The 20713-nt window shown below is 45.2% G+C and overlaps 1 protein-coding gene across 1 annotated transcript in view; it reads right to left on the bottom strand.

Annotated features, from left to right (window-relative positions):
• Window positions 1–238: 238 nt before the first annotated feature.
• The window catches only part of Styxl2 (serine/threonine/tyrosine interacting like 2), a 35060-nt gene continuing 14585 nt past the window's right edge, over window positions 239–20713 (bottom strand). The window contains exons 3-6 of the mRNA XM_063253601.1: window positions 15392–15486; window positions 11828–12059; window positions 10018–10235; window positions 239–3609 (exon numbers count right to left, since the gene is read on the bottom strand). Coding sequence (XP_063109671.1) covers window positions 755–3609; window positions 10018–10235; window positions 11828–12059; window positions 15392–15486 — 3400 coding nt within the window. The 3' untranslated portion in view covers window positions 239–754. The remainder of the gene's footprint in view (window positions 3610–10017; window positions 10236–11827; window positions 12060–15391; window positions 15487–20713) is intronic.

Here is a 20713-nt window from a genome sequence, read left to right as displayed (position 1 = left end):
CCATCCACAGTGCAAGGAAGGGTCAAGTAGCCCATGCAGTTAAGATGGAATGCGAGCACAGTTTCTAGATATTGTCAGACATCCATCTCCATTTTTCATCGTGAGGCAATGGTGGTACTGTCTGGAGGCCCAGCTCTTATAAGAACAATCTGAAGCTGGCTCATAAAAATCCTTTTGTTTCCTTTAAAGCACATATTCCCTCATATCCAATGAACTAAACATGACCAGAATGAGGAAATATTGACAACATACCAATTTAATAAACATGTAAAACATTAAAAAGAAATAATCAGAGCTAAGCATTGCTAAGAGAGGTCAGATTTGCTGCAAGCTGAGTTTTCTAGGCCTTGTTATAAAACCTCTGCAAACAGAACTATATCCTGTATTCATGGCCTCCTGGATGTAAGCTAAAGTCTCCGGCACACTACAGTGTCTTTCTTGTCAAGCTCACCACTGCAGCTTAGCATGGATACTACCAAATACCTAAGAGAAGCACCAAAATCGAGAGGATTTGGGGCAACAAAAACAGGGTCAGGTGGTCCAGCGTTTGGACCTCACACTGACTGCTCTTCTCTCTTCCTCTTCCTGACTGTACCTCCGGTCCCCTTCTCTTGGGCACTTTCAGGTCTGCCCTTTGGAACATCCTCTCTGCATCGTCATCCCCTGATGGGTAGTAGCAATGTGCCCTCTGAGCCCGGTGTTAAGCTGTGCAGCTTCCTCCCGTGCTCAGTCTCTCCGGTCAGCCTGGCCCAGCTCAGTCCTCCCTCCTCCTCTGCAGCTTAGTCCTAGTTTCTTCCTGCCGTCGTCTCCAGGCAGCGATGATGGCCTCATCATCCATCTCTTCCTCTTCCTCCCTGTCGTTGCTCCTCCGATACTGGGACCGCCGCCCAGATGCAAACCTCCCCTCTTCTCTGTTTTCCTTTCTCTCTTTCTCTCCCTCCTCTTCAGATCTCATGAAGCTCTGGGTGAATTTCCTCTTGGCTCCAAATTCAGAGAAGTCTGATTTGGATGACTCTTCCACGTCTTCCCAGTTGCTGGACCTGCCCCAACTGGGACGCTGGGGTTCCGGGGACTCTTCCCCTTGGGAAGGTTCGGGGGTCCGGCGGAAGAAGTAGGGTTCTGGGCTCCCCTCTCGAGAGCTTGCGGTCTCACTGAATGTGGACCTGGAGAACTTATGTATTTCTCTGCCCTCCCTGGTGGAGGAAGAAGAGAACCGCGAGGTGCTTCTTACCGAGCTGCCATCTGCCTCATAGTAGGAGGAGGTATCCTGTTCCTGTGACCGGGATTTAGAGAACTTGTAACTAGAAGATTTAGACTCGGTTTCCCGGAGCAAAGATGATCTGGTGTACTTTCCTCTGGAGCTTCCTGACCAGTCACTTTGAGGAGGAGATCTTTCCTCTGTCCCTAGGCCACTCAGCCACTTACTAATGCTGCTATCCCTGTCTTTGCCAGCTCTGCTGCCATTTCCATAGTGACCAGAGACAGCCAGGGAGGAGGAGGTGTCTGTTTCAGGCTTTTGGGAATTACTGCGGGAGGAATACTGGAAGCTGCCGATGGCACTGTCTGTGTCCTCATCCCCATTGCCCACACCATCATCCTCATCTTCTTTGATCTTCTTCTTCTTGAAAAGGGAGCTGCGCTTATTGTCCGAAGCCAGTTTCTCCATTTTGTACTCTGACATCTTCTCCCTCAGCTCCATTTGCATCTCTCTCTCCTTCCGGCCGAGCTCCTTTAGGTCCACATTGTCAGCAAAGAGGCTGTAGATGGGCTTGCTGGTCCCCCTAATGCTGCTCCCCGTGCCTTGGGCCCTTGAGCTCAGCGCGGAGCTGGAAGACAGCAGGGACTGTGCATCACAACTGGCTCTGGCCTGGCTGGGCAGCAGCGGGCAGCTCCCCAGGGAAGAGCTGCTCTGTCCACTGAGCATGGACACCTGGTCATCCCCCGGGCAGCTGGCTGCTGGTACAGCCCTCGAGCTTGCCACAGATGGTGGGCGAGACAGCAATAGCATTTCATTCTGCTTCTGGGCGAGGGTCTCAGTGACTACACTGGCAATCCAGTTCTGGATGCTGGCGATGGCAATGGCGTCGCTGGGCCCCACAGGCAGGTTAGGCAGGGGGGGAATGGGTGTGCAGGCTGAGCGTGGTCCTATGCTGCTTGCAGCCTGGGACATGTGGGAGTGGTGGCTCTGAGTGCTGAGCACTGATGCATTGTCCCCGTCGGCACTGACCGAAGAGGCTGCAGACCATAGTGCCGACAGGGGGATGCTCCCACTGGCCACTGAGCTGCCTGCCTCCCAGCTACCCATGGACTGGCTTTCCTCCAGCGTCTGCCTGCACCGCTCCAGGAGCTCCAGCCTGCGCTGCCTCTTCTTGGCCGAGGCTGTGTCCTCTGTCTTGCTCATCTCCACCACCTCCTCCCTGTTCTCACTGCCCACCTTCTTCTGATGCTTCAGCTTCCAGGCCTGGTAGGCTGTCAGGTTGACATCTGAGAGGCTCTTCTTCTCCCCCTCTTCCTCCTCGGCCCCAGGCTCACTGCTGCCATCCCCCACCTCAGAGTCTTTCTTGTGAAATCCAAACTGAATCCTCTTGATCTTCCACCTTTCCAGGGCAGTGAGCTTCTCCTTGTTCCTGCTGCAGAAGTTATGGAAGGAGCTGGCCTCCGAGGTCACGCTGTCCTCATCGTCCTCCCGCAGCCTGCTCCCGGCCTCTGAGCTAGCGGCTCCCTCCTCCCTCCTGCTCTGGGAGTGGTACCTGCGAGCAGCCTCCTTCTCGATCTCCAGCAGCCTCTCATTCCACACGTCCCAGGTGCTCTCAGTGGACACCGAGTCTGCGCGGTGCCTGCCACCTCTGCTCCGGCTGCTCATCTCCAGCTGCTGCTTCAGCACCTGGATGTCCTGGCTGCTCACGCTCTCAGAGATGCTGCTCTCACTCAGGGTGCGTCTGCGTCTCCGCCCTATGGAGGAGCCTGTGTCACTCTCCTCCTCTTCCTCCTGCTCCTCCAGACCCCACTGCCGATGCCCTTCAGCTTGGTACCGCTCATTTCGGCTCTGCCACTCCTGGATGATCTTCCTCACATCCTCATCCTCATCCTCATCTTCATCTTCATGCTCATCCCCATCCCGGCCAGAGGCTACAGAGCCCCTGCCCTCTCCGCTCTGGGGAGCCCTGCTTTCGGGCAGGCCCTGCCGCTTCCTCCACTCTGCATACAGCTTTTCCTCCTCCTCTTCGTCAATGAGGGTGAGAGGCCGGGAGGCCTGGCTGGCCTTCCCCAAGGAGGAGCCGCTCAGATGGCTCAAGTGGCTGGTGGTGTCATCCTCCTCCTCTACTGTCAAGTCGTGCACTCTGGCCCCAAATGTGCTCCCCATATCTTCGCCCTCCTCGATGCCCTCCTCTCCCTCCTCTCTGCCGTAGTCCTCTTCCCTCTCCTCCATCAGCTTCTCATTGAGTTCCCGCAGCTGCTTCAGGAAGCCGTCATTGGGGTAGATGGCCCGCTTCTTGCGCATGGTCATCAGGGCCTCCAGGATGGCCATGTTGTGGAAGATCATCAGGTAGGCAGCCACCAGCACTGCTGATCGACTGATGCCCATTTCACTACTGACCAGGACTTTCCCTGAAAAGAAAACCAAAAGTACATGATATGCCAGCAGAGGATTCCCGCGGTGTTCTGCTAAAATGCTGTCTCAATCTGCTGAGCGTATTCTGCACAGTTTGCCCATGCTCCAGTGCCCAAAGGATGAGGACCATTGTCCCTGTATCACAGATGTCACAATGGTCTTCTGTGTCCCTGTTTTTGAAACACTACAGTGTTTCTACTTTCTCTCCACAAACTCTTTCGTCAAAGGCAGGAATAAAAGAATGGGGCAGGGCAGAAAAGGAAGAAGAGGAGGTAAAGATGAATGGATCCCCCGTGGAGAAACACACCACCAGGCAGTCTAAATGTGAGCTTCCTCTTTATAAGACCCTCCATGCTGGGTCACCATCCCACAGCCTGTGCTTGATGCTTTAGTGAGAGAGAGCTCAGCAGCTCACCGACACGTGGATTCACTGCCCCCACCTTGCACTGGTGCCCTATAAGTATGGACAATTCTCTCATATATCAGGGCAAAATATAGCTTCCATCTCCCAGAAATATCAAGGTCTCCTACACCAACATTCGATATAATCAAGACTTTTTACACAAAAAATCCTCAAGAAAGTTTCTATTATTTTCTTCCCTCAGGTTTTTTTTCTTTTGCTGGCTATTCTGAGTCTTTCGATTATTACTCATCATCTTTTCATGTTCCCTTACAATTCTAAGTATTTTTCTCTGTGAGTGAAAGGTTGAATTTATTTGTTTGTTACTTTTTTGGGATTTTGTGTTTAGGATGGAGGAAGATATTTCAGGTTTTAACTGGCTCATGTAAAGTAGGGTGGGCCCTGCACCTGTGACATTTCCTTGTGCCATCTGTATTGGTTAGCTCTTTGTTACTATAATGAAATACATGAGGTAGGCTACTTTATGAGGAAAATAAATTTACTTTGCTTCTGGAGGTGCATCATCTGATGGTGGCCTTCACTCCCACTGGCAGAGTCTCAAGACAGCGTATAGCATCGTGGAACAAGAGACAGAATGCACATGCATCGCCTGCTGTTGTCACTTTTCTATTTCTTAAAAATCTACCAGGGTCAGACATAGTGGTTCACTCCTGTAGTTCCTGAACTCCAGGAGGCTGAGGCAGGAGGACCACAAGTCCAGCCTGGCTTACATAGCGATTTAATTAGACCCTATCTTAGAAAGAGAGAGAGAGAGAGACAGAGACAGAGGCAGATACAGAGACAGAGGCAGGAAAGGAAAAGTTAGGGATGTAGCTCAGTGAAAATGTCCTGGATTTAATCCCCCGCTGCCAAAGGTATAAGGAATGCTCCACCCTAACAACCTTATCTCAAGATAATCATCTCTCAAAGGCTGTGCCCCTGAGCCCCATAACTGGACTGTTTCTGCTCTCCTAACCCTTCACAATCAGGACTATATTTCAACACAAGGAGTCTTGGGGGACACTAAAACCATATCCAAGTCATAGGACTCCCTAAGCTTGCAATGTAGGCAAATATATCACATAATGAAATCAAATTATATTTTGTTCTGTTCAGTATATTTTATTTTTGAGAGGGTATCTTGCTGGGTAGCCCAGGCTAGCTCTAAACTCCTAAACTCAAGTGATCCTCTTGCCTCAGCCTCCTGAGGTTGTGACACGTGTATGCCACTTTGCCCAGCTCAAATCACCTTTTATTTTAACTAAAAGTTTTTAAACTTTATTACAAACTTGCTTCTAATGTCTCTCATATAATAACTTGTACACAAAAAGATAACTGTGCCAATTCCCATTAACATTTTTGTTGGAAGCAAACTGTGCTTATAGCTTACAGAAGTTTTTGCAGGTCCTGATTCTACCATGCAGCAGACTGACTGTCCGCTGATCTCTTTTGCTTTGCACCCTTTGTGAGTGCAGACTTGCCTTCTGATGGCTGCTTAAAATGCAGACTGAGACCCCTGAAGATCTTCTTCCTGGCTGTCATCAATCTGTTTCCTGACAGTCTTTAGGGATGCTTGCTAAATTGTCAAAGAGTCTTATCTACTAATATAAGATGGTAGGTAACCTTTCTATATTGTATCTTTGCACCTGTTAAGGGAGAAGAGGTTGCAGACTGAGGCTTGAGAGGGACCTAGGGCCCTGTGATGCTGGAACCCATTAATGCCAAGAGCTAGCATCCACCAGAGGGAGGTAAATGGAGCATGTTGGGCATCTCTGTCATTTTGTTCAGTTGATTGCAAAAGCTGGAAAAGCTGGTGCTGCTATTGATACATAACACACTATTTCAAATATATATATTTGGGGGGGGAGTTTTTGAAACTTTAGCTATGCTGCCAGCTTTGGAAAAAGTATCCCCAGTTTATCATATCAAGTTGGCATTGCGCAGAAATTAAAAGCCATACTGGACTAGAAACATTAAACTTACTTTTTTCTTATGTACGGGGGTAACACACTGTATTCAATATGTAAGGTTTTAACTATGTGGTTTGAGCATGGAAAATAACTGTGGGTTTGATTATGGAAAAGCAGAATCAGAGTGATAAAAGTAATTGCCTGTGATTCCCCTGTCTCATCCCCTTCCACCTATGTCTCAGCGCTCGGTGGCTGCTGCCCCTCATCAAGGACCTCCCCGTAACCATCCAATCAGACCACAACCTATTGCTCTTAGTGCCAGGGTTGTGCTCTCTTCCTTTGACAGGATGGCTCATTTTGGGACTTTTCAGGACAGGATCAATCAGTCTTTCTAATAAGGATGTCAAATCCTACTTACATCCATTCTGCCGACTCAGAGTGGGGTGAGATGTGTTCCCATGCTGTGTCCCTTTATGTCCTCAGGACAGCAGCCTGAGGAACAATGAAGAGGCTGGATGTGCGGGACCTGGGAGATCCCAGGGCCTCTACTCTCTTCACCCAGTGAAGCACCAGATTTTCTCTTCTCTCTGCTGGGCACAGGGCCTGTGCTAAAGGTGTACAGAATCTGCTCTGCACAACTCCCGGGTGCCTTGCATACTGAAACATATTTACTGCTTAGGATGAAAGTGTTCCAGCAGTTCACTAGTCTGAAGAAGGTGGTCTTTGGCTAACTTACAGAGTTACCATTTTGGTCAATAGCAGGGCTGTCTGGGGATGGGAAACTCCAGCTAGATGTGGGCCCAGTTTTAAAACTCCACAGAGAGCAGTGAGTGGAGAGAGCACCAGCTGTCAGGAGACTGGGTCACACTCTCGCATGCTCGGTGTGCCTCTCGGTGGCAGGCATTTTTGCTGTATCTCCCTAAATCCCGACTTCCCCTTTCCTCCAAACTCACACCTGCAGGGAGACAGGAGATATTTGTGCAGACCCCCAACTTGTCACTGTTCACAGAACTCAGGGGACACAAGAACCAGGGCCTGCTGAATTTCTCCAGGGAATTTGGAAACAGGAGAGAGGCAAGTAATTAGCCAGCTAATATCAGGCCTTTGTTTGCTTTCTGAAGTAGAGAAAGGAGAAGTGACCAAGAATCTCAAGATTGTCCAGACTATGTTCTTGGATTCTTTCCGGCACAGAGACCATAGGGTCCTTAATCCATCACTGGTTAAAAGCATAATTTGTGTTTTCTTCAGAGGCAGAGACCAAAAGCTGTCTTTTGCTAACTAAAAAGTTAACAAAACAAAACATGATGATTTTTAATTCTGTAGATGCCCAGTAGCTCACTTAAAGCAGAATAAAGCTTGGCTTTCATTTGATTTCCTGGATCAGATCCCTGCTCAGCTCTGCACACAGAGCTATGATTCCCCTGTCTTATTCCTCTCTGTTCTCCCCTCCCAGCTCAAATATAGGTTATTTAGGGACATCTGTCTAAGAACTGGAAAAACAAAATTGATTAGTCTTAAATTTGCATAACCTTTTTCACTGTGCTTCAAGACTGAGAACATCAAGAGGAGAGATTTCTAGGGACACTCACCAACCAACGGCCATCTAGAAGTCTCCAGCCACTGCCCTCCACTTACACAGCTACCTGGGATTCCAGGCAAGCCTCCCCAAGACTGAGACTACTTCAGGTAGAGCTGATCATATTATGGAGACCCAGTCTCCCCCTTGAGCAGTAAGGATGTCTCCAGAGCCACCTTGTAAAACCAGAACTGAGGGCCCAGGCCACTTCAGTTAACCCATAAAGGCTGATTGCTTTGCGAACTGACAATCTGGTCTCCTGCCCTGCCAGCCCCTATTGGGGACTGAACCCAGGGCTTGCATATAAGCTACACCCCAACCCTACCCTTTTATTCTATTTTTAAATTGAGACAGGATCCATTAAGTTGCTAAATTCCTAGGCCGGGCTAGAACTTGAGATCCTCCTGCCTCAGCCTTTCTTCCTCATCAGAGTTGTGCTTCTTTTATTTCCTTTTCTCTTACTTTCTGACTGTCTGATAAGTCCTCCTGTGCCTCACACAGATTCATCCTGAAATTCTTTTTCTGCAAGACTGAGTGAAGAACCTACTCTGGGAACAAGTTCAAGTCCCCATCTACTCTTTGCAAGACCTCCTCTGACCCTGGATGGTGGCCATCCTGTGTCTTTATATTCAGTGTCCTTGCTGTTTGTGGAGGAGTGCCACATGGGCTACTACTTGTTAGCAACCAAGAGAATCTTAATTGTTACATTGTGGCCCCATCAGGGGGCCCCGAAGGGTCTCAGCTTGTACTGCAAGCTTCAGATGTTCCTTTGCCGACTTCTACCCAGGTCCCACGCCCAAAGATACCCACAGAAGTCGAGGGCTCGGGAAAATGCTGCAGACATGCCCTCCCCACACCAACAGCACCACAGAGACCACTGTAGAGAGAAGCGGGAGGGAGAAGGTGGTGCTCTTCTCGGGCACCAAGCTGGGCAGCCTGCAGGGGAAGCCAAGGCACGAGTCTCTCCCTGGAGCCCCAGTGACTCCCAGTCACGCATCTCAGCCTGGAGTGGCCCCACTGGCTCAGGGATGCTGCAGGCTAAGTCCGTGCTGCTTATTTATGCTGTTACTCTGGCTTCCGTCCCACAGGGAGGGGAGCTGGTGTCTAGAGCTGAAGAAAAGGAGTAATCTCTTGCTGCCCCAGACACACGCAGTCCCACAAGAAGACAAGACATTCCAAGACACAGGTGCCTGAAGCACCAAAAAGGGAAGAAACCACTCCCATGCACATATGTAAAGACATACATGCTTCTATAAAATGTATACAAATATATATATACATTCTGTGTGTGTGCATGCGTGTGGGTTCCATTAGAAGTCACCCTGCCTGGCCATTGGCAATGTCCTTTATAGGAATCATTGTTATATTATTATTATAACTGTGATTTTTAAGCCTTTATCATGTGTTAGAGATTGTGGTGCATGGCTGTAATCCCAGCACATTGGGAGGCTGAAGCAGGAGGATCTAAAGTTTAATCTCACTTGGGCAGCTTAGCAAGACTCCATTTCCAAATAAAAAGAACTGGGGATGTAGCTCAGTGATGGAGCTCCCCCAGGTTCAATTTCCAGAACAGAAAAAAAAAATTTATAGTGATGGCTAAGCCAAAAAAATGGCTATATCTTTTTAAAAATTTGTCATATCTTAGGTGTTGTGCCAAATGATCTTATTTATATGCATTTAAATTTTATATTTCTCACAAGAACTTTAGGATTAGATGTTCTATGTATAAGGAGACTGAAGTTCCTCGGGATAAGAAAAGTACCTCAGGATTAGATGGTATAAACTAAGGGCAAGAAACCCTGGACTCTACCCTAGTTTCTGGACGGCAAATCCTGCCCATTGCAGGGGTACCAGCCTCCATCCAAGAGGCGGGAAGAATTGAGCTCTATGGACTCTGGTCTTACATGCCTCTCTTTTGATCACAGCAGTTGCCCCTGTCTATCTCTGCTTCCCAACACTGCTCATCTTCCAAGGTGGAGACAGTGACTTCTCAAACCACCTTGACTTGCCACCTCCTCCTCTCCTGCGCCCTGGCTTCCTGCCTGGTGGCCTCTGCCACTCTGCACTTGCTGCTGCCTTTGGCTTCCCGAGCTCCAAGCTTCCTCCACCTTGGAGTCTCCACACTAGCATTCCTGTAGCCAGCAATTCTCTCCTTCCACTTCTCCCCTGGTCAGCTACTTGTATTGGCTTAAATGTCTCAGCCTCAGAAAGGCCTTCCGGGCCAGCTCTCCAGGGAGCCAGCCAGTAAGTACATCTACCTACTTAACCTCTGACCAGCACCTTCCACTATCTCTCCCCTCACTGTGGTGAGATTACTCCATCGCCACAGTACCTGACACACATCAAGCCTTCAAATATCGCATACTAGTTGAATCGTCATCCTTTCTCCTCTTCCTAGAGAACACCATCATCTCAAGGCAGATTTCCTCCAGACAGCCAGGAGGTTTTCATAACAGCCCTGGCACTGCTCCCCACCCCCATGGAATTCAATAGCCTGGAGGCAGTAGGAACCCCTCACCTCTGTAGGTCAGCAGTGCTTCATCAAGGAACTCGGCAGCCTTCCGGAAATGTTGAGAGATGTCCACCTCCGGAAAGTCATCCACCTCCACTCCCAGGTACTGGATCTCCAGGCCAGTGTAGAATTCGGGGCCAGTGTACACACCAGTGCCATGTGCAGCATTCAGGATGTGGGTGATCCCGAGCCTCTTCAACCTCCCCTTGTTCACAGCCACGCTCCTGAGGGAAGAGGCAAGGACATGTTGGCCAGAATCAGACCCAGAAAGGTGAATTACCAGCGTGATGAGGGGCCTGCTTCCTGGGTCAGGAGGGCATCATGGGTGGGGGCTGCCTTCTCTAGCCATGGAGATTGGGCTCACTGTGATTTTATAAAAAGGGCCATGACTTGACTAACACAAGCCAGAGAGAAGAGATTGCTGGTGAAAGGTGGAATACAAAGGAGAACAAAACTGGTATGCAAGGAAATCCTGGGGTGGTGCAGAGAGCTCTCATAAAACACCATGCCTTGGGAATGTACATTCATCAAAACACAAAAATGATAGACAAAAATAATAAAATTAGGCATATTACCACATGGATATTGCATGCTATATTTTTCAAAATTGTATCACATCATTATTTTATTTTATCCTTATAGTAAACTTAAGAGGTAAAAAGTGCATTGTTTTTATTTCTATTTGAAGACTACAAAAATGAATTTAAGAGGTTTCGTAGCTACTCAAGACTGTGAAGAGAAAAAAGACAAGACAGTGTTTTGGATTTCTGTTCAGACCTCTTTTTGCTGCAGCTGTATAAATGGAGCTCAATTTGAAGAGGCCCTGAAGACAGGGTTACCCAAGAAGGAGCAGAGAAAACTTTAGCTGGGATTATCTGGGGATGGCTGGCATCCCTGGTGACCACAGAGTGATGCTTCTAGAGATACAGACATAGTTAAACATCCCATGGGAGTTGGCACCCACTCTGAGAATCAGGTTCTAGGCAACTGATTACCCTGCTATAGAGCATAAAATACAATGTCCAAAGCTATTTTCCCAAATTCCCTCTTCCGCTTCGGGATAAATGGGTAATTATACTGAGAGGTAATTACCTTTCATTAAATAGTCAATAGATCAACAAAAATTAGTTTCACAAATTAACCTACTGATACCAATTATGCATGGGCAAGACCCTGAAGGAATAGACTGTGAATGACTTATTTTTGTACTGATAAACTTCTAAAATATAATTGTTTTCTGATTATAAAACCTGTACCATTCCAAAGAAAATGTGAAGGAAAATAGAAACCACTTATAAGAGCACCTCCCAGAGAGAAATACTTACTATAAACATTGTACCACATTTCTTTCTAATTTCTTATGGAAAAACATGCATGCACACCATAGATATTACTTGATTAGTGTGAACTGTATACATGCAGTGTTCTTTTGTAGTCTAATTTTTCCTCCTAGTATATTGCGCACATTATCATATATTGGTAAATATAAATGTGTGTCAGTGTTGTCAATAGCCACCAGTGTACCGCTGCAAGGATGGTGGAGATGGAGAGGTGACCAGAGTATGTCAGGTAAAGACTAAGGTTACAACAGAGCGTCCTGATGATGGGAGGGAGAGGTTGAATGCTCAGTTTTGCAGGGCATCTCTGTGTGCAGAGGCATGGAGAGTGTTTCTCCAAGGCCAGGGCAGGATAAGTGATCATACAGCCTTCATCTGATGGATGATGGAGTTATGGCAATCTTTGATGAACACTGAGGGAGTATAGTGTCCCTCAGGTACCAAACAGAGGTGTAGGAGAGAGGTGAAACTAGACTCACTTCTCAGCTATGAAGATGTTGGGCCAGACCTCATCCACCTCATTCCGGGGGGCCTCCTGGCGATCCTGGACCAGAGCTCGCTGCAGGTCCAGTACACAAGGGGTATTGTATAAACTGGTGTCATCCATCTTTTCCTTCACACGATTGTACAGGTCTTCCACCAGCAGCTGCTCAGCAGACTCCAGCATGCCCGGACACTCTGTGTCTGTGGGGAGTCCTCGAGGCTTGAGCTCTAGAGAAAAGAGGTGGCATTTACAGCAGTGAGTTGGGAACATTGTGGCTTTCCCTGGCTGTTGGGAAAACTTGCTCAGTACTTGGGTCCTGAATATGGACAGAATGCCCGCAGGATCTGCCAGAAAGGACTTAATGGGGACCCGAGGGATGAACAACATTGCTCTGGACACTTGGTGGCAGTATCACCTGCAGGTGCATGTGAAGGAAAGGAACTCTAGCCCAGTTTCACTGACTCACTCTTTTGTCTAAATTCACTAATACATTTTTAGAGCCATGTCTTTGCGTATTAGAAGTGTGTCAGATTCATGCTTGCTATGGCTTATGTCTAGATGTCCCCCCAAAGCCTCATGTAGTCATAGGTAGAGTGTTTTCAGAGATGGCTGGATCTAGAGTGTATGACTGATTCATGGTGAAATGCTAGGATGAAGGGTGCTAGGATTAAGGGTGGGTGATTACTAAATCAGTCCATTGATTGGTTTGGCACCACCCTAACCCTGGTAGGCTGTGCACAAATATGAGAGACAGAATGAGGCTTGTTTTGTCCCTTGCTTGCTTGCTTTGCTACCTTTTGCCCACCATGAACTGTTTCTCCTCTGCAATCCCTGTCTGCCACACTGTAACCTCTATACACTGAGAGTTAAATAAACTTTCCTCCTTTAACTTTGGGGGTTGGGTATTTTGTTTCAGCAACAGGAAGAGTAACTAAGACAATGCTTGTGACTCCTACATTGCCTAGTACAATGTAGATGTTCAGAAGTATTTACCAAATGAATAAATTATGTTCTTTCATAGCAATTTACACTATTGAGTTGCTTACATATGGAATGTAAGTAACTGTGAAAAGTAAAATGTTCAGTAGCCATTTATGCAATATTAGTTTGTACTAAAAAACTTACTATACTTCATTTATTGTCTGCTTCCCCACACCAGAGCTGAGCACTTGTGATTCTTAGTCTCCCAGCTGTCAGACGAGTGCAAAAATCTGCCATGTCAGCCTCAAACCAGGACCCAGGGCCTTTCTGACAGCTGGTCAGAAAAGTGCAGATTCCAAATGAACTCAAATTCTAATGCATTCATATTGGGGGGTCTTTATCTCCTCCTAATAGAATACTTGCTCACAATTTACCAATTTTGAGGGAAAAGAGATGTTTCCTTTTACTAAGAAGTGTCAGAGGAGGAGAAAGCAAAACCTTCACTCTCAGTAACCGAATATTGAATAAAGTTAAAGAAAAAAAAGAAAAGTATGCCTTCTGTGTTGACTGTAGCCTCTAGCCAGCAATCTCTGGGCAGGAAGCTACAGGACCAGCATGGCTACATTTGGAAGACGGCGTTGGTCCATCTCCTCAGGGAATCATCTGGCAGGTTAACTCTGTGGTCCAGGGCTCAGGGTCCCATTCCTAAAACTCCTCTTTTTTCCTGTCCCTCCTGTAAAGCAACTGACCCCCACTGTCAGTCCTGCTCAGGTGTCAGCTCTAAACATTCTCTGAGCTCCATTTCAAAAGCAGAAAGAAGACCTCTGCAATCCCTGAGCTCTATTTTGTTTAAAAATAGATGAAGGTTTCCTATTTTCTCCATCACCCACTTTTCTCCCCTGGCTCCCCTGGGGCCTTGTATTCCCAAATGCAAAGCCCTTCTCCTTCCCTAACCTACATAGATATCTTTCCTTTCCAATATGCAGAAAATAGAACTCACCCATGCCTCATTAGAAGGTATGATATTGTAGTCCTCAGCTACTCATACAGCAGGGTGCTTGTTTGATTTCTTCCCTTTTCCCATTAAAAACAAATGCGCCAGCCCTTCATCCCCACTGGCAACTCTTGGTTTCCCTAGACTTCTTGTTCACATTTCCTTCCTGCATCAGTCCTCCTGTTTGTGGCCATTACCTGAGGTTTCTTCAGAAGAAAGTAAAATTCACAGCTTTCCCCCAGACAGGGGACATGTGCAGATTTTCACGAGGACTGAGGGTCCCTTAACAGGCAGCATTACCCTTCTGACCACTTGAGAGCTAGCAACGTTTTAAAAATATCGCCAGATACGTTTTCCTTTTGCTGTAACGTATTGTTTTTCCTTCCCCTTGCAGCCTTTCAATGTTGAAAGCTAATGAAATTTAGGTTTAATGCCCCAGAAAAGGAGACAATAGACAAGACCTAGCATTTAAAAAGGCATTGTTCATCTTGGGTTTCAACTAGACCTTGAATATCTATGGCATTCTGTAGACTCAAAAGTGAAACTCTCAAAGGAAAACATGGTTCCTCAACTCCTGAAGGCAAGCTTTCATTTATCAAGATCTGGACTCTGGAGACTGTCCCTCGGAGTGAGGCACAGCACAGTGATGATGCAGGGTGGAAGGTTAGATAAATTCCTTGGACTCAGGTGCTAGGGTAATGCTGGGAGCAATTCAGAAAGAGCTGACCGAGGGAGAGCTGCCTGGGGTAAGAACCCTGGCTGGCTTGGAGCAACACAACAGAGACCTCAGGTAGAGTAGAAAAAGAAACAGAAAAACAAGAAGCAGAAAAGAACTTTGAGAAGACCCCCACCCAACGCAGAGCAGCTAGCAACAGCAGTGCAGGAGACCCTAATCTCCTCCAGGGCTCCCCCAGAATCAGGGAATGGAGGGAGTACTGGGGTTATAAAGGCCAGGGAAGGGCCAGCAGCCACCACTGGTGGGTGCCAGATTCAGCCTAAGGACCACCTGGGCCTCATTTCACCAGCTGTAGTTGCCTTATTCTGTCCCCAGAGAAGTGGGAGGAGAAAGGGGAGGAGTGGAACCGTGAGAGATTATATTTACCAGGAAAAAATGAACCCTTCCAATCAGGTTGAGTGAATATAACAGGTTATCTGCTCCAAAACTTCCAGTACAAATATTAGCAGGGCTTCCAACACCCTCTTTAATTACCTCCTTCCCAAGCATACTGTAGATCCAAGACCGTGTTTACGCACAGTGGGTGCAGATCTAAAGCTAAACATCTCCTTGAACGGCGCTCTCTGAGTGTTCTTAGCCATTTCTTGTGCTTCTGGCTTTGTCTCTTTACCATAAACCATCCCCCTCACCACCCTCAGAGTTAAGCAGCTGATAGGAAGGTCCTGGGAGCAGATAGAGCTTCCTCCATGCAGTCATCTAGGGAACTGTTCACGCTGTGCATGGTGATGCCCAGCTCTTTGCCATCACAGATTTTGAGATGCAGTTGGCAGGACTGCTTTTACAGATCTGCTTTTCTTAAAGTGACAGGCAGCACTGGAGAAGACATTTACCCTTCAGGGACTCCCTGCAAGAGTCTTCTGGTGACCCCTGGGGAGTCCCTGTCCTACCTGCTGACCTGGCTGCATTACCTTCATTGATGATCTGTTTGGCAGCAACAGAGGAGGAGAGGTGAATGGGCTCCATGAAGATGCTCTCAGTTTCCGCGTCAGAGACCATTGAGTACCTAAGGGAAAAGAGAGATGTGAGCTGACCGGGGCAGCATCCGAGGGAAGACAGTCTCCTTGGTTTAGAGCAGAAATCTGGGTCTCATTTTAGTCGCAGATGGGAAGCAATGAGCAGTAGAGGGAAAGCATTCCTCAGTTTAGGGAACCCGGAAGCGGTGGGTGCCTTATGTCTCAGATGACATCTGGTTTTAGTACCTCTTTAGAGGTGTGGGAGTTGATATTAAATGATATAGTCTAGGTTGTGGAGGGAAATATGCATGCTTGAGATGGCTTCAGTTTCTTAGATACCACACTGCTCATTTTTTTCTTTGCTATCAATACTTTTTTCCTTTTCTTTTTTGAGACAGAAGCTTACTATGTAGCTCAAGCTAGCCTTGAACTCACGGGGACCCTCCTGTCTCAGTCTCCTGAGTGCAGACATTACAGGTATGCAACACCACACCCAGCTCAGGATGTCCCTCACTATGCCTTTCCAGGAGATTTGCTGAGTAGTGGCTGAGTCGCAGCCACCATGTCCTTTTCCCGTGTCTTCTGCTTGGAAGGTGCAGGTATATCACCATGTGAAATGCAGAGCTATGCTCATATGCATAGGTCCTGATTCGGATCATAAGAAAGGGTCAGGCTGAGCCCAGGGATGCAACAGTAGCTTGAGTACCTGCCAAGGCTGTTTCTCAAGAGGAACTCAGGGGAGGCATCCAAGGGACCACTAAGGCGTGTGCAGAACCAGGGCAGAGACAAGCACTAGGAGCCCACTGTAGTTCACTAGCGAACTGCTTCCTAGTGAGCGGCTTTCCAGATGGTGGGGTAAGCTCTGGGGCTTACTTTTTGTCATCTTTAGTATCAAAGAGGTTAAAATGAGGAGATTTCATGAATATCATTTTTCAGTTCCTTTTGGAATTTATTTCTAACACATCTTCTACAAAGCACATATTATTACTCTTGCTTTGCAAATTAAGAAACTGTGGCTCAGGGAGTCTAAGGCAGATGCCCACAAAAGCAAGTCAATAGCAGGGCTATATTGTATTAAACTTCAGGCAATCCTGCTCTAAGTTCAGTCTTCTCTTCACCACAGTACACTGATACCATGGTTGGAGCAGGGAGGTGAGACCAGGGGTAGAATCAACCCCACCTGGAGTCTCAGGCCCTATACAAGACTTTGACATAGAAAAGTATGAGGCAAGATCAAAATACATTGTGTGCATTTTAAAAATCATTACAGTAAAAGACACATTGCCATTAATCTCCCTAATAATAGTCCTCCTTATTGTGAAAAAATTTATTCCATCGTTCTTGCACTTTCTGAAGTAGTTCTGGAAGTCCTCTTTTGTGGATGTTTTTAGTTGTACTGTTATAGCTGCTTTTGTGTCCTGAATCCATTCAAAATGTCGACCTGGCATGGTCATTTTGATTTTGGGGTAAAGTCAAAGTTGCGGGATGCCAGACCCAGTGAAGAAAGTGGGTGAGGGTGAGGACATACCATCATGTTTTCACCAGCCTGCCTTTCTCTTTGGATGGCACTTGGCAGCCACACTCACTTATTTTTAATCCTGCCTCACAAAGATACTCAGAAAAGAGGACTTCCAGAACTGTTTCCTAAAAGTGGCAGGAAGAGTGAGGATAAACATTTTCAAAGTAAGGGAGTGTCTTGAGGGGAATTAATAGCAATATATCTTTTACTCTAATAAAAAATATTAAATTTAAATGCTCACCATATTTTTTGATCACTGCATGTCCTTAAAAATAGTTGTTGAGAAGATGAATGGGAGGGTGGGTGTACTGAGTAGAGTGGAGATGAGGGAGGCTGAGCCCAGGAGAACTGAATAAAGTCAGCTTGAGCTAAGATAGATCGGAATAGAATTGAAATGATTAGCAGAACAGTTCTTTAGTAGCACATGGCCATGTCAGCCTGGAGGGAACATTTACTGCGTGTCAGCAAGACCATGGAAAAAGAAGTGCCCTTGCCAGTGACTCTAGCTGGAATGGCATGTGATTGCTTCTACTCGGGATGTGTGTGGCCAGACCTGCTTCCTCCGTGCACTTAGCAATCTGCTTGGTTCCTGAGAGTTTTCCAACAGCACCTGGGTTCATCTTTCCCATTCTAGCACTGAGCACTCCTTGGAATCACAGGATGCACTTTCAAATAAACATGACCAGGGAATTAAGGTAGATAAATAAAGGTAAGCCTTGTGGGATATTATCCTAGGATGTTAGAACTGTGAAGATCTTTAGAAATTTCATAGTTGGTGAAGGTAATTAAAATTAGGACTCCTGGAAGGAGTAGGTAGAGATTAACAGGCTGGTGTTATTTAACTTAAATCCTCTACTTCCTTCCTTTTTGCCACAAATAACAGAATTTCTTTCTTTTTTTCCTTTTTTTTTTTTCTTGGCTGAATAGCGTCCCATTGCATATGTATGCCACATTTTCTTCATCCGCTGACCCATTGGTGGATGCCTCAGTTGATTTCATAGTTTGGCTGTTATGACTAGTTCTCCAACAAACATAGGAGTGGAGATATCTCTTTGATATGCTGATTTCCTTTCCTTTGGATATAAACCCAGAAATGGGATAGTTAAATCATGTGATAGAGCTAGTTTTCATTTTTTAAAGAGCCTCCATATTGGTTTTCATAATGGCTATAGTAATTAACATTCCCATCAGCAATGTATGAAGAATTCCTTTTTCTCTGCATCCTCACCAGGACTTGCTATATCTTTTGATTTTTTGATAATAGCCATTCCGACTCGGAAAGATACAATGTTATAGCTTTGATTTACATTTTCTTGACCCCTAATCACATTGAGCATTTTTTTCATATGCCTGTTGGCCATTTGTATTTCTTCTTTTGAGAAATGTCGATTTAAATCATTTACCTAATTTTATTTGGATCATTTGATTTTTGCTGTTAAGGGTTTTGTGTTCTTTATGTATTCTGACTATTAGGCTCTTGTCAGATGAGTCATTTGCCAATATTTTACTCCATTCTGTAGGTTGTCTCTTCACTGTACTGTTTACTTTGCTGTGTAGAAGCTTTTTGTTTGGTCTAATCTCATTTATCTATTTTGGTTTTGTTTCTCATGCTTTTTGGTATCTCATAAAAAATCATTGCATATACCGATGTCTTAAAGTGTTTCCTCTATATTTTCTTTAGTAATACTTTCCTTTTAGTTCCATAATTTATGTTTTGGTCTTTATCCATTTCAAGCTGATTTTTTTATATGAGAGAAAATAATCAAGTTTAACTCTTCTGCCTAAATAATTTTGTTTTACCAACATCATTTATTAGTGAGTCTATAATTTCTCCAGTGTATCTTTTTCATATCTTTGTTGTGATTTAGTTTGCTGTGAGTTTACTTATGTGGGTTTATTTCTAGGATCTCTATTCTTTTCCACTGGTCTCTGTGTTTGATTTTATTCTTGTACCATGCTGCCTTGGTTAGTACTATAGCACTGTAGTAAGTCTCAAGATCTGCTATTGTGATGTTTCTATCCTTATTCTATTTGTTTATGATTCTTTTGACTCTTCAGCATTTTATGTTTCCATATGAGTTTTAAGAAGTTGTTTTCCCAATTTCTGTGAAGAATGCTATTGATATTTTAGTGGAAATTGCCATGAATCTCTAAATTACTTAAGGTGATATGAACATTTTAGTAACATTAATTCTTTCAATGTAAGAACATGGGAGGTCTTTCTATTTTTATGTATTCTTTTCAATCTCTTTTATCAGTGTTTTGTAAATTTCATTGTAGTGGCTAAATTGGTTAAATTTATTCCTATTTTTTTGTTTTGGTTAGATTTGCAGCTATTATGAACAAGATTGTCATCTTGATTTCCTTTTCAGCAAGTTCATTTTTTGTGTTTGTATATAAAAATCTTGCTTATGTTTATATGTTGATTTAGTATTTTGCAATCTTAATGAATTCTTTTACTAGTTCTATGTCTTCTGGTGGAGATGTTAGATTTTTCTATATATGGAATCATGTAATTCACAAAACAGGGATATTTTTACTCCCTCCCTGTCTCAGTTTTTTGTTGCTAAGACAAAATGCCCAACACCCAAAGTAAAGTGATGAAAGTGATGAAAGGTTTATTTAGCTCACAGTCTGTAGAGGTTTCAGCTAGAATCAGATGGCTCCACAGCAGGGTGACATGGCAGACAGGGATTGCAGAAGGTAAACAGTTTATGGTGAGCAAAAGATAGCAAAGCAAGCTAGCAAGCAGTCAAGGGACAAGACAAAGCCTTTTTCTGTCCCTTATACTGTGTCCAGGCTACCAGAATTTGGGTGGTGCCAAACCAATCAGTGGACTGAGTTAGTAATCACCCACTTGTAATGCTAGGACCCTTCATCCTAGCTTGCACCGTGAATCAATCACACACTTCAGTTCGTGCTCCCCCGAGAAAGCCCCACCTATGACTGCATGAGATTTTGAGGAAACATCTAACTACAAGCCACAATACTACCTTTCCTTCCTGTTTGTTTGGCTTTTATTTATTTCTCTTGCCTAAATCCTCCTCCAGTACTATGTTGAGTGAGTGTTGAGAGTGCACGTTTTGTTTTAGATCTCTGAGGAAATGCTCACAACTTTTCCTGTTTATTATGATGATGGTTATGAGTTTGTCTTATATAGCTTTTGATGTGTTGAAATATATTCTTTTATATGCAATTTACTCAGTTTTATCATGAAAGTTTGTTGAATTTTACCGTTTTCTTTTTCCTGCATCTATTGAGGATATCACATGATTTTTCCTTCATTCTGTTGATACAATGCATTGCATTTATTGATTTGTGTATGTGTCAAATCATCCTGAATCCCTGGAGTAAGTCATTCTTGTTTACGGTGAATGGTCTCTCTGATGAGCTATTGGATTTAATTCTCTAGTGTTTTGTTGAGAACTTTTGCATCTCTGTTTACCAATAATATTGATTTGTATTTTTCTTTTTGTTGTTGTGTGCTTATTTGAGCTTGGTGTAGGGTAATGCTTATCTAGCAGGATGAGTTTGAAAGGGTCCTTTCCTTCTTAAATTTTAAAAATATTTTAAGGAGAATTGATATGTGTTCTTCAAAAGTTTGGGAGAATTAAGAATGAAGCTATCTGGTCTTAGGCTTTTCTTTTTTGGGAGACTTTCTATCACCAGTTCAATCCTGCTACTCATTACAGGCCTGCTCATTCTTGGTAGGTTATATTGGCCCAGCAATTATCCATTTCTTCTAGGCTTTCTGATTT

The sequence above is a fragment of the Cavia porcellus genome, unplaced genomic scaffold (assembly GCF_034190915.1).
Source record: "Cavia porcellus strain 051 isolate PalLab524CR breed Dunkin Hartley unplaced genomic scaffold, mCavPor4.1 scaffold_7, whole genome shotgun sequence".
In the NCBI taxonomy this organism is placed as follows: domain Eukaryota; kingdom Metazoa; phylum Chordata; class Mammalia; order Rodentia; family Caviidae; genus Cavia; species Cavia porcellus.
Note: the sequence above shows the minus strand (reverse complement) of the source record. Positions and strands in the feature narration are given on the sequence as shown.